This window comes from Euleptes europaea, chromosome 3 (assembly GCF_029931775.1).
Source record: "Euleptes europaea isolate rEulEur1 chromosome 3, rEulEur1.hap1, whole genome shotgun sequence".
Classification (NCBI taxonomy): domain Eukaryota; kingdom Metazoa; phylum Chordata; class Lepidosauria; order Squamata; family Sphaerodactylidae; genus Euleptes; species Euleptes europaea.
In genome coordinates this window covers 29,886,799-29,903,675 of record NC_079314.1, presented here as the reverse complement: position 1 = coordinate 29,903,675, position 16,877 = coordinate 29,886,799, and the positions used below count along the sequence as shown (strand labels likewise).

At 48.1% G+C, this 16,877-nt stretch overlaps 1 protein-coding gene across 1 annotated transcript in view; it reads right to left on the bottom strand.

Moving 5' to 3' along the window:
- The window catches only part of CSMD2 (CUB and Sushi multiple domains 2), a 690,555-nt gene that overhangs the window by 124,206 nt on the left and 549,472 nt on the right, over positions 1-16,877 (bottom strand). Inside the window, exons 32-36 of the mRNA XM_056846155.1 lie at positions 15,066-15,179; positions 13,004-13,099; positions 10,097-10,300; positions 8,558-8,682; positions 1,525-1,621 (exon numbers count right to left, since the gene is read on the bottom strand). Of these exons, the coding sequence (XP_056702133.1) occupies positions 1,525-1,621; positions 8,558-8,682; positions 10,097-10,300; positions 13,004-13,099; positions 15,066-15,179 (636 nt within the window). The remainder of the gene's footprint in view (positions 1-1,524; positions 1,622-8,557; positions 8,683-10,096; positions 10,301-13,003; positions 13,100-15,065; positions 15,180-16,877) is intronic.

Below are 16,877 nucleotides of genomic sequence, written 5' to 3'. Positions count from 1 at the left end.
ATCTGTTTTGAATCTCTCACCCTCCAGCTTCAGCAGATGACCCCCTGTTCCAGCATTATGAGAAAGGGAGAAAAGCTTCGGAAATTGGTGGAAATTATACCTCCCCTTCCGTTAGTGGAAAATTTAGCCCAGATCCAACCCACACACTAGATTGGGAAGGGCCGTGTGTCTGCTCTTGTTCATCATTCTCCCATTTTTTGTTTAAGATCATGGTATTTGGGGCTTGGTCAGATCTGTCCAACATTGATGGGAAACCTCCAACTCCCCATGTGCTCTTGAGAAGCCCACGCTAAGGTCCAGAATCTTCACTGGTTTGTTATTTAACCATTTTTTTTTAAAAAAAGAGATTAATTTCAAACATCCAGCAGATTCTACTCGATTGATCGGTTTTAAGCGTACAAAATAACGAACCAGGTTCAAGAAGGTGGGGGTTCTCTCATCGCTGTTTTGCACGCCCCCTCCTTTCCCGCTCCCTTTTAAGATCCGGAGGGCAACTCCTGCCTGATATTAAGATGCGTCTGAGAACGCCGTCCCAGAACACGAACAGCCCGGCTTGCTGTTTGATCAGGCTCTAATGAGGCTGGCAGAAGAAGGCTCGGGAAGGCTTTCTCCAAAGAACAGAGACACATTTCATTACATCAAGCTTTCTTTGGTTGGACTAATGGATCGAGAGCAGGATTTGGAGATGAGAAGGCCTGAAAAAGAGGGGTGAGCGAGAGCCACGGGGGAGCCTCGGCCCCTGTTCTCCCATGTTTACTGCATGTTAAAAATGATGGGGAGGTGCGTGGGTCTGAAAGAGTGAGGCAAAATCAGCCCCGGAGGAAAGAGCGAATAGCTCCAGAGAGCTTTCATGTGAAGCTCCCATTGCGTTTTAAAAACTGTGAATGGATGCCATCTCTCAGTAGGCATCAGTCACTGAAGAAGAAGAAGAAGAGTTGGTATTTATATGCCGACTTTCTCTACCACTTAAGAGAGACTCAAACCGGCTTACAATCATCTTCCCTTCCCCTCCCCACAACAGACACCCTGTGAGGTAGTTACGGCTGAGAGAGCTCTAACAGAGCTGTAACTTGCCCAAGGTCACCCAGCTGGCTTCATGTGTAGGAGTGGGGAAACAAATCCAGTTCACCAGATAAGCCTCCGCCACTCATGAGGAGGAGTGGGGAATTAAACCCGGTTCTCCAGATCAGAGTCCACTGCTCCAAACCACTGCTCTTAACCACTACACCATGCTTGCAAGGGGAACCACCCACAGATGTTCCGAGAGGATAGAGTGGCAGGGCTGGATCCAACCAGTATTTCTACTGGTGGAAAAGGAAATGGGGAATCCCCTTTGGCCTCCAAAAAGTTTACGCCGGGGATCACAAGACTGGCTTAAACAAAAGCCGCGTTGGGACCGCCTGGAACTTCAAGCCTAGTGATTGTTGCATTGACCCCACTCACCCCCTTACCTGCAAACGCAGCATCTTCCATGTGTTATAGGAACAGAAGCATTACCTGTAATGCGTCTGCCTCCTGACTTACCAGAGAAGCTGCCCAACATGGTGGCTGTGTTGTCCCCACCGTCAAACACTTCCAAGGAATCCCAGTTCTGTTCTGTGACGAAACTGATCACCTGAATCTGGGATGGAGAACCGGGAAAAAGAAGGAAACCTGTGTCACTAATAAGATTTTCATTCATTTATGTTAGCTTGGGGAGACAAAATTCCCAGGGTCCAAGTCAGCTGGAGGGCCCCTGAAGCCAGGGTCATGCTGCAGTAACAGAATGCATTTATCCCCCCCCCCCACAGCCACTGGGGGAACAGGAAAGGCAGAGCACAGTCAATAGGGGTTGTTCCAGCAGACTAAAAGAGGAGGACTCTAGCCTCTCTTCCCAGTGGTGTTAAGAGGTCTGTTTTTGGGTATGCTGCAGTTCTGTCAATAGAGTTGGTACCGCTCTAAATCAAAGCTCATGTGTCGCATGCTCCTTCAGGGGTAAGAAGAGGAGTTGGTTTTTATATGCCGACTTTCTCTGCCACTTAAGGCAGAATCAAACCGTCTTACAATCACCTTCCCTTCCCATCCCCACAACAGACACCCTGTGAGGTAGGTGAGGCTGAGAGAGCGTGACTCGCCCAAGGTCACCCAGCTGGCTTCGTGTGTTAGAGCGGGGAAACAAATCCAGTTCACCAGATTAGCATCCACATCTCCAAACCACCACTCTTAACCACTACACCACACTGGTTACAGGAGGAAGATTCACTTCTCATTTTATTGATTTAGATCCTGCTTTTCTCCCTGGTTGGGTGACCCAAAGAGTCTTTTCACGGTGTTTCCCCCCTTCCATTCAACAACCGTGTGAGGATAGGTTAGGCCGAGAGTTGCTGGTGTGCCCAGGGTCACCTGGCAGGCTTCCATGGCTGAGTGTGGGATTTGAACCTGGTTGTCTCAGGTCCTGGTCTGACACTGTAAGCGCTCTAAGCCTTCTTTATTCTGTTACCTATGCCTCGAGAACAGACCCTCCATTAATTCCTCCCCATTCTCGCCCATGAGGTCACAAATCCATCTGCAACTGCGCCTGACTTCTCCTCTGCTGAACGCAATGGAGGAAAAAAGAGGTGCGTGTTGGAAGAAAATATCATAAACCATTATCGGTGGCATTATAACTTGTTTTCCTGCTTGATTTATCTCGAATAACAACTTTGTAGGGACTTTAAAGAAGAAGGAAAAAAAGAGACTCGAGCCTTCAAGTCCGTAGCGCTGAAATGCTAATGACCCCAGTGGAACCTCTCCTGATCACGCTGGCCCTGTGAGCCCCTGCATAATTATTCCGTAGTGAAGATTTACGATATTAGAAAGCCAGAGAGTTGCTTTCATTCTCCCCCCCCTCCATCCCCACCCGTGAGCTTCCTCTTTTTGTAAAGGCATAAACATTCGGAGGTTCTAATTCTAGGGTGATGTGCAGGATTCAGGAGAGACCAGCATGTATTTACTGTCAGGGATATAAATTAATTCGCCCAGGAAAGAGCTGCCTCTGGAATGAATAATTCATATTAGAAGCGTTCACTACTGCGTTGATTACATAAAATTCTCATCGGCCTGACACCGCTGCAAAGAACACTTTAATTCCCATCGTCTCCTCTGATTTGCCGTTGCTTAACCTTGACCTGTAGAGCAAAATGGGGTAAATGGATGCCTACAGGGCTGGCAGTTGATGGACCGTGACCCCAATCCAGACCTCCACTCCAGCTTGGTCGCCAACCCAGCTTGGTCTTGGTTTGCTTATTTATGATATGCCCTGCCTTTTAGCAAGAGCTATCAAGGTGGGTGACCATGAAACCAACAATAAATAATAAATAGCAATAGTAAGAGTCCCAGTCACATCTGGCTGCTACCACTGGGCTACACGTAGAATAATACTGGGCTACACGTAACTTGGTCTGATCCAGGAAGAAGAAGGAGAAGAGTTGGTTTTTATATTCCGACTTTCTCTACCACTTAAGGAAGAATCAGACTGGCTTACAATCACCTTCCCCTCCCCACAACAAACACCCTGTGAGGTAGGTGGAGCTGAGAGCTCTAAGAGAGCTGTGACTAGCCCAAGATCACCCAGCTGGCTTTATGTGTAGGAGTGGGGAAACCAACCCGGTTCACCAGATTAGCCTCCGCCGCTCATGTGGAAGAGGGAGGAATCAAACCCAGTTCTCCAGATCAGAGTCCACCGCTCCAAACCACCACTCTTAACCATTACACCAGGGCTGGGGAACGTCAGGCCCGGGGGCCGTATAAGGCCTGCGAAGTCATTTGGTCTGGCCCTTCATGGGTCCTGGCAGATCTCTAGCTCAGAAGGATTTAAGACTGGTGATCCGCCCCCTCCCGCGGACAGGAATAGCCTCTATCCAAGGCAGATGTGAGTTTGTTTTGCCAAGAAAAGGAACCTTTCCCCCCCTTGCAGAAGAGTTGTTAGCTATGTAGCTGCTAGGACCGCCCAAGAAACTGAGTTAACCCTTTCCCACCCGGACCATGGAGAAACGTATTCCCTCTGTACTACAAGAGGGCTGGGAGCAGAAGTGGCGAATGGCTGCCGAATAATGTTATAAATATCCAAATGGCCCTTGGCGGAAAAAAGGTTCCTCACCCCTGCACTACACCATGCTGGCTCCCAAGCTTTATTCATTGTCAGGTTTGCAAACTTCCTCCTTTTGAGGAGCCCTTTGACTTGCCCAGAGAGGAAGCCTTGTTTGTGTAGCAGAGGATTCTGGGGCACATTCTAGGGCTTCATTCAAGCCAGCTAGAGCATCAACCGCCCTGTGAACATATGAAGCTGCCCGTTTTTGAATCAGACCGTTGGTCAACCAAGGTCAGTCTTGTCCACTCTGATGGGCAGTGGCTCTCCAGGGTCTCAGGTGGAGGTGTTTCACATCAACTAGTGGTGGTAGAAAGTGCCATCAAGTCACAGCCAACTATGGTGACCCATAGGAGTTTCAAGGCAAGAGATGAATAGAGGCGGTTTGCCATTGCCTGTCTCTGTATAGCAGCCCTGGACTTCCTTGGGGGTCTCCTGTTCAAGTACTAACCAGGGTCGACCCTGCTTAGCTTCCAAGATCTGATGAGAGCAGGCTAGCCTGGACCATTCAAGTTAGGGTGAATCTCCTTCTAGATTGTTTTTTTCACTGGGGTTACTGAAGAGTGAACCTGGCCCTTTTGGGTGCAAGTCTGATCCCCTATCACTGAGCCAGGTTCCCTTCCCAAACCTGTGGCTACATGTTGCTGGTGGAAGGCAGGGGGTCAGCTATATCTCAGGAGAGGTCCTCAGCCTTTACTTAGGATCCCACCACAAAACCCCTGATAAGCCTGTAGGGGCATTTATGCATGAGAGGTTTTGCCTTGGATTTGCCGCTCTCTAGATGGACATTTCCCCCATCATAATAACATAAGAGCCCTGGTGTGGATGGCCCAGGCTAGCCTGATCTCGTCAGATCTCAGAAGCTAAGCAAGGTCAGCCCTGGTTAGTATTGGGATGGAAGACCACCAAGGAATACCAGGGTTGCTGTGCAGAGGAAGGCACTGGCAAACCACCTCTGTAACTCTCTTGCCATGAAAACCCCAAAAAAGGGGTCGCCATAAGTCGGCTACAACTTGGCACTTTACACACACACAATAACATAAGAAAAGCCATGCTAGATCAGACCAAGGCCCATCAAAGCCAGCAGTCTGTTCACACAGCAGCCAACCAGGTGCCTCTAGGAAGCCCACAAACAAGACAACTGCAGCAGCATTGTCCTGCCTGTGTTCCACAGCACCTAATATAACAGGCATGCTCGTCTGATCCTGGAGAGAATAGGTTTGCATCATGACTAGTATCCATTTTAACTAGTAGCCATGAATAGCCCTCTCCTCCATGAACATGTCCACTCCCTCTTAAAGCCTTCCAAGTTGGTACCCATCACCACATCCTGGGGCAGGGAGTTCCACAATTTAACTATCCAAATTCTCAAAACTCAAAAATAAGCCCCCATGCAGAGTTTTGAGAATTCAGATGGGAAAAATGTCCATCTGGAGAGCAGCAAATCCAAGGCAAAACCTCCCATGCATAAATGGCATAGGAAACCTTAGAGTCCACCAAAGCTTAGTCTGAAAATTATTGGCTGGAGCGGGAGGAGGGGGGGTGGATTTCTGTTTTCTGAATGTTTTCCTTACTTCTTCACCTTTTTTTAACCTCATTGTGCATGTGTTAGAAATCTGTTAGCGGCTTTGCATCAAGGGAGCTCTCACTCAGGCGGTGCGCTCTAAACAAAAGCAGGGACGAAGTGTCTTAATAGCAGAGTGGCGCTTCCCCCAAACACACACACAAATGAATGAATTATCGCTTTTTGGAATTTGCAAGCACCAAGTGCTTTGCAGCAACACCTCAACAGTTTAACAGTCTTGTTCCGCTAAAGTGTGGTTCTTCCCCCACCCTTTTTGTCATGCCTGGAGGAATTATCAACAACCATGCAAATAAGTCAGACGAAATCCAGGGCAGAATTAACTATTTACGAAAGAACAACAAAACCCGTGTAACAAAATGAATCTGTTAATTAGCTTTAGCACCCAAGGAAAGACTCGGCAGTTGCCCATTTGGAAGCCGCGAGAAGCGGGTTCTAATTGTTTCTCTCCTGCTTGCCTGCCTGCTGAAGCAGAGCCATTATCAGCTAGGAAAAAAGTGAGCAAGCCCTGGGCTGCGCAAATTCAAGACCTCCCTGAGCCTTTTGAATTTGGCCTGAGCCCGCTGGGTTACCTGGGACTGTGTGTGCTCAAGCACCCGAGCCCTCGTCAGTCACAGTAAGCAAAGAAAAGAAAGAGTGTTTAACATCAACCCCCGTGACTGGCAGACAGTATGAAGCCTCTGGATTGGCCAGGCCTGGAATAAACAGGGTTGCCAGGTCCCCCCTTGCCATTGGCGGGAGCTTTGGGGGGGGGGCGATTTGCAAGAGCACAGCGCGCATGCAATAATGTCCCTTCCGGGATAAACCCAGAAGTGACAGGGATGCTCTAGCATGTCCCTAAAAAACTCTATGGAAACCATAGTTTTTAGAGGAATGTGCTAGAGCGTCCCCGTCGATTCTGGGTTTTCTTCTAGGGTTGCCAAGTCCCTCTTCACCATCGGTGGGAGGATTTTGGGGCGGAGCCTAAGGAGGGCGGGGTTTGGGGAGGGACTTCAAGGCCATAGTCCAATGGCCAAAGCAGCCATTTTCTCCAGGTGAACTGATCTCTATCGGCTGGAGATCAGTTATAATAGCAGGAGATCTCCAGCTACTACCTGGAGGTTGGCAAGCCTAGTTTTACTTCAGAAGGGATGTTATTGAGCCACTCTTTAGCTGGCCTGTTCCCCCCGCTGGCCAGCTGAGGGGCGGCGGGCAGACCTGTTAATTGCCCTTGTTTCGCCAACAGAGCTATGCCTTCTGACCATGGCGCTTCCCCACATGCTCTTGTGCCCTTCACCCTGACTCCAGTTCAGGCCTCAGCTATGGCTCCAGCAAGTGGAAGGCAGGGGCTGGGGGAACAGGCTGCCCAAATTTTGTGGCCTGCCCATCTTCCTTCCATTTAATGGCTAATAACAATGCAAAGCGGGAGGAAGGGGAGAGGTAGGTAGGCAGGGGAGTTTTGGAATTCACAAAACGGCATGGAGATGGGAGGGCCAAAATGCCCACCCCACCCCAATGCTGGGAAAATTCTGTCAGATACTGTGCACTAGCAGCAGATCAGACCTCAGGCCAGGATATCTATATCCAAATAACATGATGTACTCCAAACATGGAGTTTTCGGGGGAATGGGACCGGGATGGGTGTCACTGGGTACCAGTATCAACTCTAGGGTTGCCGACCTCCAGGTACTAGCTGGAGATCTCCTGCTATTGCAGCTGATCTCCAGCCGATAGAAATTAGTTCAACAGGAGAAAATGGCCGCTTTGGCCATTGGGCTCTATGGCATTGAAGCTCCTCCCCTCCCCAAACCCCACCCTTCTCAGGCTCTGCCCCAAAAACCTCCCGCCGGTGGCGAAGAACGACCTGGCAACCCTATTCAGCTCTGCATCTGACATCTAAGCACAGTGCAGACTACAACCAGGACTTTACACCCTGTCCTAGCATCTTTCTTTTCCTAGTTTTTATTTCATTTATTTTTTATTCCACAATCTAGCCTGAAGGACAGTTCTGGAGAAAGCTTGCACACAGGTATGTATCATTGGGTTGGTTCTAATAAAAAAGTATTATGTGGATAGCGTTCTGGATTTTAAGGAAAATCACAAACTGCAGGGATGTTCGGCTGTTAACTTTGTTATGCAATCTGCCCCACCCAAAGGGGCAGAGCACTGTTAGGGTGAAGGTAGGGCAACAGACCGGAAGTCCAGTGGCACCTGAAAAACTAACACCTTTTATTCCAGCCTGAGCTTTCATAAGTCAGAGCTCACTCCTTCAGATGCATATTGGAAGGCAGGCAATTTTTACATATAAGCAAAATTAATGGGGTGGCGAGATCAGGAGTTGCGGCAGAGAGAGGTTTGATGTAAATCCCATCATAAATCTTTCAGGTATGATTCTCTGTGTAAGGGGCTGGATAATGGATGTGGTTGCTACGCGAAAAGGATAAAGAGAGAGGTCGGGGTACCAGCCTCTTGTGTTTTTTGTTTTCGCCGTTTAGGGTAGTTTGCCATTGCCTGCCTCCGCGTCATGCCCCTGGTATTCCTTGGAGGTCTCCCGTCCAAACACTAGCCAGGGATAGGGCTCAGAGTGTGTGACTAGACCAAAGTCACCCAGCAAGCTTCTATGGCGTGAGTAGAGATTTAGACTTGGCTTTCCCAGGTCCTAGTCTGACACCTTAACCATTACACCATGCTGGCTCTCTCTCGTGGAGTACAGATAAGCAAAGTGATTTTTTTTTAAAAAAGATAAACAACGATAAATCAAGGAAGAAGGAAGTCTAAAGCAGGACAACAGATGATCAGTCAAGACAGAGGATTCCAAGAAGAATCGAACCAGGATAGAAATGAGTTTTCTAAGAGGAAAAGGCGTATCTTCCCCCCAAAAGAATTTTTACCTGTATTCCAGCTCCTTCGGGGACAGTTATTTTCCACACGCAGTTGAGGCTGTTTAAGTAGGGCTCAGGAAAACCAGGGGACAAGATGGTGCCTTTCCGCTCAGTTAAATTTCCACCACAGGGCACTGGAAGGAATAAGCGAGAGACCCCGGCACGTCAACTGCATGCACAGCAGAAGCCTAACTGCCCTCCTGGGCTAACTGCCGGCCTTCCATCAAAAGGACTGAGAGGTGATATGATAGCCATCTTCAAATACTTCAAGGGCTGTCATATAGAGGATGGTGTGGAGTTGTTTTCTGTTGCCCCAGAAGGTCGGACCAGAACCAGTGGGTTGAAACTGAATCAAAAGAGTTTTGGCTAAACATTAGGAAGAACCTGACAGAGCGGTTCCTCAGTGGAACAGGCTTCCTCGGTGGTGGTGGGCTCTCCTTCTTTGGAGGTTTTTAAGCAGAGGTTAGATGGCCGTCTGACAGCAATGCTGATTCTGTGAACTTAGGCAGATCATGAGAGGGAAGGCAGGAAAGGTTGCCTTGTGGCTCTTTCATGCCCAGGGAAATGCTGATCACCACTTTGGGATCAGGAAGCAATTTTCCTCAAGGCCAGATTGGCCAGGGATCCTGGAGGGGTTTTTTGTTTGCCATCTTCTGGGCATGGAGTAGGGGTCACTGGGAGTGTGTGTGTGGGGGGAAGCAGGGGGTTGGACTAGATGGCCCTGGAGGTCCCTTCCAATTCTATGTTTCTATGATTCTACGAAAAGTGTTTCTACAGCCACTGTTTGGAATTACTCTCTATTCCCTCCCCAACATACCCTTTAAAAAAAGGAGGATCTTGTTACAACTGGTAACCCTAGGCAGCACTGAGCTTTGATCTTCACTGGAAATATTTGTATCGTACCCCTGCCTTTGACTCCTGGGCACATTTCTTACAACAGTTCAAAGCCACAGATCTCCTGACACTTTTGGGGATGGGCCCAGAGGACGCATCTCTGTTGCCCTGGCAACTGGCCTGATGCTCCCTGCTTTGCTACTCTTTACGAGCAGCTCCATCACCGACTATTGGGTACTAAGACTCTCTGATTCAGCGCCTGTCACACAAAGTTACACCTGTCTCATTAAGGAAGAAAGTCAGAGGTATATCTTGTAGAAAGCAACACAGAGAGGACCGAGAACTTTTGCTTTCAAGGGCTTGTGTGAACACTGCCCACTCCCTTTGCATTGCGTTTAGAAGGTGCATTTGGACCTTGTCTAGTCAACTGCATGAGAAAGAATCGGGGAGAACTGTATCAGGGGAACTGCAGAATAAAAGGAAATTTGCACTGCTCTTTTGGGTCTGTGAAGCCTTCCAATCAGTCAGGCAGGGCGACCACCACCCAGCCCAGTGCACCCGCCAATGTTCACACTGGCCTGGGTAACAGAACAGTATCTTCTCTGTGTAACATGATACAAGTTATTGCTCCACCTCCAGCCCTCAGCCCCCACACACTTCCAGGCCTGGGTTCAGATACGGCCACCCGCAGCCCCAGCCTGGCCAGGTACATACCCACGCAGGTAGGCACGGAGGAGTTCCACTGGGCGAGGGCTCCGGGCATGGTCAGGCACTCGATGCTGCGGGACCCCTGGAGGGTATAACCGGCGCTGCACTCGAACCGGATCACAGCCCCAACGGAGAAATCGCTGCCTACCCGCCTCCCGTACCGGGGCTCCGGCACAGAGCTGCATTGCGTGGCGCTGGTCCGAGGAACCGCTTCAAAAAAACACAGAAGGGGGGGAACATTATGGAACAGAATCAGTGGCCTGGGAGAGGCAAACCCTGGGTGCATGTAGAGCTCATGCTCTTGAATGCTGGGAGTGTAGCCTTTCTTGGGGGGTGGGGGTTATATCAGGAGGCAGGTGCAAAATTTCGGACCAAATTTCCCCACACAGCATTATTTGTTGGCATTATATCTACAGTGTCTCCAGGAAAACTCAGGCAAATGAGCTATGTGGAATAACCTTGTCCTCCTTTCTTGGAACAAATCCACACAGAACAGAAGACACAGACCAGATTCAACCAGTTATTATTTATTTACTTCATTCGTACCCCGCCTTTCTCACCAACGGCAACCCAAGCTGACTTATATTGTTCTCTCCTCCATTTTTATCCTCACAACAACCCTGTGAGATAGGCTAGGCTGAGAGTATGTGACTGGCCCAAGGTCACCCAGCAAGCTTCCACGGCAGAGTGGGGATTCCAACCACTACTCCATGCTGGCTAGGAAAATGGGATGGGTTGAGGTTGGATGAATTTTTGGGACGGCCACAGAATTGTCTGAAAATTGGGGCCTGCCTGTTCGGCAAGTACACTTGCCTCCAGTCTAGATAGCCAACACCACTTTGCAGATAAAGAAAGACCAGAGGTCTGGATTTGTAAAATCTGAAAAATCTGGAGAGGCTTTGTTGGCAAATCATTTTTTTTTAACCAGAGCCACGTTTTTATTTATTTTTAGTGTGCCTTTCTCACTGGGACTCAAGGAGGATTACACAGTGTGAGTCAACACAGTAAACAGGATGGGCCCTCCAATAAGCAATGTAATGAGAAGAGCCACTTGATTGACTGCCCTGACCTGCATGGCCCAGGCTAGCTTGATCTTGTTCAGTCTTGGAAACTAAGCAGAGTCAGCCTTGGTTAATGTTTGGTTGGGAGACTAGAAAGGAAGTTTAGGGTTGCTAAGCAGAGGCAGGGAATGGCAAACCACTTTGGGTTGGCTGTTGCCTTGAAAATCCTGCAGGGTCGCCATCAGTTGGTTGTGACTTGATGGCACTCTCCTCCACGACCCTACTGACTCCCTGCAAAACACACAAGGCTCGTTAACCCCAGTGCCGGCAGAGAAGCTTGGGCAGTTCTCCCCTTAGCCACGGAGCCTGTCATGCATCACATGCTGGAGCCGGCAAGCAAAGTGAGAAGGGGGCTCCAGCATGTGATGAAGTGAGAAGTGAGAAGGGGGCACACAATCCTGCTAGAGGAGCACCATGAAGAAAAGGGAGGATCGGGAGTCCTGCTGGGAGACAGATGGGAAGACTCACTTGGGTCGCTCACTGTGGGTCAGTGGTAGAGCATCTGCTTGACATGCAGAAGGTCCCAGGTTCAATCCCTGACATCTCCAGTTAAAGGGACTAAGCAAGGAGGTGATGTGAAAGACCTCTGCCTGAGATCCGGAGAGCCGCTGCTGTTCTGAGTAGACAATGCTGACTTTGATGGACCAATGGTCTGGTTCAGTAGAAGGCAGCTTCATGTGTTCACTCTGGGGGCCTCCCTTTGGCCGCCAGTTGCCCACCCCTACAACAAGGGCAGGAAATCCTTGAAGCAGGATGCAACCTGGCCATAGAAGATGCTGTCAAAGCACCCTTCTCCAAAGACTGCAAGAGCAAAAGCCATCTACCATCCCCTGTGTGTAACTAGCCATCAAAGAAAGCTAGTGGGTATCTGATTCAGGCTTTGGAGGGGGGGGGGTCAGACTTCTGGAGGAATTTGTTTCTTTTTGCCTTTCCTCTCCCTGCAGCAATCAGTAAAGATTGTGCATGGCCCAGGGGGTTGCAATTAGCATTCCGGAGGGAAGGAGGCAATTTTTTATTTGACTTCATCAAGGCCTTTGATTCGGTTAAATCATTAACAATTGCTATCAAAATCTTCCCCCATAATTAAAGCAGAGAGTCAGCTGAAAGATTCTCTGATTAGGACAAAATAAAAAATCAGTCAGAAGGAAGCAGGCCTGGGTCTTCCAGTGGAGGCTCTTGGCTGCAACAAAGCTGGATGGCTCAAGGGTTTCCAGGGGTTCTCCAAAACTAGGAGCCCTTTCTGGAGAAGGAACAGCCCATGCCTCACCACGCTTCCCTGACCGAGATTAAACATAAACACCGGAATGGCCATTAATTAGGGACTCTAAAGTAAGCCTTTGAAAAACACCCCAGGGAAAGATTGTTTTTAAAAAGAATAACAATGTCAAGAATGATCTAAAAGCGCTGAGTTTTGACTGGTAAAATGAGAGGCATTTAGACTGGAAGCCACAAGGGCACACTGCGTATGCATATGTGTGTACCCGCACAGGCAGATAAAGGTCAAGTGCGCTGCTGAGTCACAACTGACTCACAAGTCTTTTATGCATGGCTGTTTTCTTCGCTGTCACCCCTCCGTTGACTTTGGGTCATTGTTTGGATTATGTACGCCGTTTCCAACCATCAGAGGTCGCCTGGCTCTCCCCCTGCGTTTCCCCACATTTTCAAATTTGAGATAAAATAGGTCCCCCAAAACATGGGCAAGAGCCCCGTGGCGCAGAGTGGTAAAGCTGCAGTACTGCGGCCCAAACTCTGCTCACGACCTGAGTTCGATCCCAACGGAAGTTGGTTTCAGGTAGCGGGCTCAAGGTTGACTCAGCCTTCCATCCTTTCGAGGTGGGTAAAATGCACCTACCTTGGTAGACAAAATGGAAACCTTTGGCAGTGGCTTGGCCTTTGGCACTGAACTTGATCAGGATTTGGTTGGTGGTGGCCAGGGGCAACGATTCGCCTACGAAGTAGGACACAACAGCATTAAAATCCCCTTCCCCAAAGAAACCAAATAAATAATTTCTTACCTTAAAAAAAAGCAAAAAAGAAGAAGCAAAGATCAGTGGGGTAGTAATTCTAGATCAAAAGGCTATGCATACATTTAAGAAGAAAAAGAGTTAGTTTTTGAACATATGAAGCTGCCTTATATTGAATCAGACCCTTGGTCCATCAAAGTCAGCATTGTCTACTCAGACAGGCAGTGGCTCTCCAGGGTCTCAAGCAGAGGTCTTTCACATCATCTACTTGCCTAGTCCCTTTAACTGGAGATGCCTGGGATTGAACCTGGGATTTTCTGCATGCCAAGCAGATGCTCTACCACTGAACCACAGCACCTCCCCATTTTATATGCCGACTTCCTCTACCTTTTAAGGAGAATCGAACCAGCTTACAATCTCCTTCCCTTCCTCTCCCCACAAGACACCTTGCGAGGTAGGTGGGGCTGAGAGAGTTCGGAGAAAGCTGTGACTAGCCCAAGGTCATCCAGCAGTCTTCATGTGAGGGAGTGGGGGATCAAACCTGGTTTTCCAGATTAGAGTCCACTGTTCTTAACCACTACACCATGCTAGCGTCAAGAGCCTAGTGTTAGGGAAGGGCCCATGGATCAGAGGGAGAATATCTGCTTTGTATGCAGAAGGTTCCTGGTTCAATCCTCAGCATCTCCAGTTAAAAGAATCAGGTAGGAGGTGATGTGAAGGGCTTCCACCCGAAACCCTGGGGAGCCACTGCCCGTCAGAGTAGACAAGACTGACCATCTAGATTCATGGTCTGACTCAGCAGAAGGCAGCTTCATGTGTGTATTCCATGTACTCAAGGATCACAACCACAGACTTGTGCAAAGCCCTGGCCCTACTTCATCTCCTGGCAGGATTTAATACCTGGCAGAACATCCATGCTCACTGCCTGGCTAGCATTTGCCACAACTCCTGATGACAGGGAACATAGAGATTTGCAATGTGTTGCATGGGAGTCTTTCCTTGTCTCTCTCTCTCTTTTTAAAGTATCCAAAGCATTTCATGAGCCCAGGAATTGGGCATCTCAGGCCTGGAAAACCACAGCAACACAGGGGAAAAAAGAGAAACTCCATCAAAACTAGCCCTTAGTCTGTCAACAACCTTTAAAAAAATACTCTCCTCAAACCAGCAGTTTATGCATGGGTACCTTTACTCACGTTCACTCCTGGTCTGTCTTGGTTGTTCCTTGGAGTTATGCATGATTTTTTTGTCCAATAGAGATAACCATGCTGCCAGCCCTCACAAATCCTGGGACTTCCCATTCTTCTATAAACATGATTCTTGCCTCTCCCCTGAGCTTAGCCAGGGTGAAATCCCTGTGCATAAGGCAAAGCGTGGGACATGCAAGCTTGGTTTCTCTCACAGCCAATTACAAAGCAGCGTGTAAAGAGGTGGGGATTCAGATGCTTCCTGCTTCCTCTGAGCTCTGAGCAGAAGAAAGACTTTTTAAAACCGAGACTTGGATTTCTCCCCTCCCTTCATTTCAGATTGCTCCGTTTTTTGTTTTTGTTCTTAAAATGCTTTTTTATACTGCCATTGGGTTTCGGGGGGGGGGGGGGCTTTTCTGTCACAGTAAACACTACAATGTAGCCAATTACAAAGCAGCATTAAAAGGAGTGGGGACTTGGTTTGAGCTTGGAGACTGAAGGTGCATAGATTCCCAACAGGAAAGTGTGGGTCCAGCCAGCAACGAACCTCAGGTAAAACTCCCATGTGTAAATTACCAAATAGAAGCTTTCCAGCACAGAACAGGTTACTTTTCAAGGGGATCCTTGTTTGCATTGCAAAAGAGTGCAATTAGGGCTCAAGTGAAGGAGGAACTGACACAGAGGAAGCAAGGAAGCATCTCCTCCATCAGGTCCACAACCACAATGTCCACTTTGATCAGACTTTTGGAGAGCTGCTTCATCTTACCTGTATGAGAACCAGAGAGAGAGCTGAGGAGTCGGGAATGCTGATTGGGGCCATCGTGTACTTCAATGATATCATGCAGAGCCGTCTGGAAGAAGGCAAACTGGCCAAAGACCACTGTTGATGAAAGACGCCAAGGGAGGAAAAAAAACGCGGTTGAAGAGAAAGGTTGAAGGACAGCAATTCAGCACAGCTGGCTAAATCCAAGCATCAAAGCTAAGAAATATCCCCAGTGATCACTGGCTATTGTTAAGCAGACATATGATCATAATAAATTAGCATTTATTCAGGGAGTTCAATGTGCTTCACATATCCATTATCATTCTAATTCATGCATGAATCTTGCAGGAAAAGGTCGGTATTACTATCCCTTCCCTGCAAACAAGGGGTTGATGCAGAGAAAGAGTAGGAGAATTCAGAGGGATGGATCTCATGAAGTGTTTTCATATGCACAACAGTCTCAGGGCAAAAGGAAGTGCTAAAATTTCTCTTCATTGTGTTGTCTGCTTGGCGCTAAACGCAAACAATTGTATCTCCAGTGTGAGAAGGTACTTCTTCTGATACAATTTCAAAACCAAACTAAAGAAAATCACATAAACCATCCATTGTACGTTTCATTGCTCGGTATGCAGATTGTTTTGTTAACAAAATTTATTAAGAGCATTACGGTGGTGCTGCAGCCCCTTGCTTGCGCAAGAGGCACGGCACTAAGCGCATTGTCCTTTCCGCTCCCCCTATTGCTAAATCCCACCTCTTGAATTCACCTAACGAGGCAACATGTCAACTAGGGATATTCGGATACATCGTTGGATATTGTGCTACTGTGCCGCTTAAGCCATCATTCACCAACTTGATTTTTCTGTGGAAACAAGCCAGAATATCCCGTTGCGGTAGTTAAACAACAGCACAACACCTAACAGTGTGTGGATGCGGCCCTGGTACTTTGTCCACTATACAACACTAGCACTGATTTGAAAGTTGGCTGAACTATACCCTCCCAAGCACGAACAGCAAATGCTAAGCATAGTGTGGTTCAACCTAACACAGCTTCTTGAGGAGGAGCTGTGGGCTAGTGGTACAGTGTTTGCCAATTTAATCCTGGCATCTCCAGATAAGGGAGGGGGGGAGGCAGCATAGTATAGCCTGATCTCGGAAGCTAAGCAGGGTCAGCCCTGGTTAGTACTTGTATGGGAGACCACCAAAGAATACCAGAGTTGCTAGGCAGAGGAAGGCCCTGGCAAACCACCTCTGTTAGTCTCCTGCCTTGAGAACCCCATAAGGGGTCGCCGTAAGTTGGCTGCGACTTGTCAACACTTTACACGCACACACATCTCCTGGTAAAAAGCATCTTAGGCAGGAAGGACAAGAAAGCCCCTTACCGTTTAGCTGGTTGATACTAGTATGCACACCTTGTATGGAAGGCTAACGCAGCCAGAAAAGAACAAGCAGAAAGTATTCCACAGCAGTGGGCTCTTTAATTTTATAAATTTTATAGAATATATTGGGCACAGAGTCAAAATGGAATACATCCCTACATACCTGGGTTGTTATAATTCTGCTTTACTACTGTTATACATGTTGTATATTATGTATTGGTGTGCATTATAAGTGATGTTGTTAGACCACTGATGAAGGCCAGGGGGCCGAAACATGTTTGGATTGTGGTTTTAGTTTATCAACCTGTATTAGTTGCCATTTGTACTTTCTTTTAATATAACATTTTAATGTTTTAATACAGATATCAGCGCTTTAAAATAAATATATTTCTATACATAATTGAGTCTTTTTTCACCCAACCTTTGGGTACCCAACTCT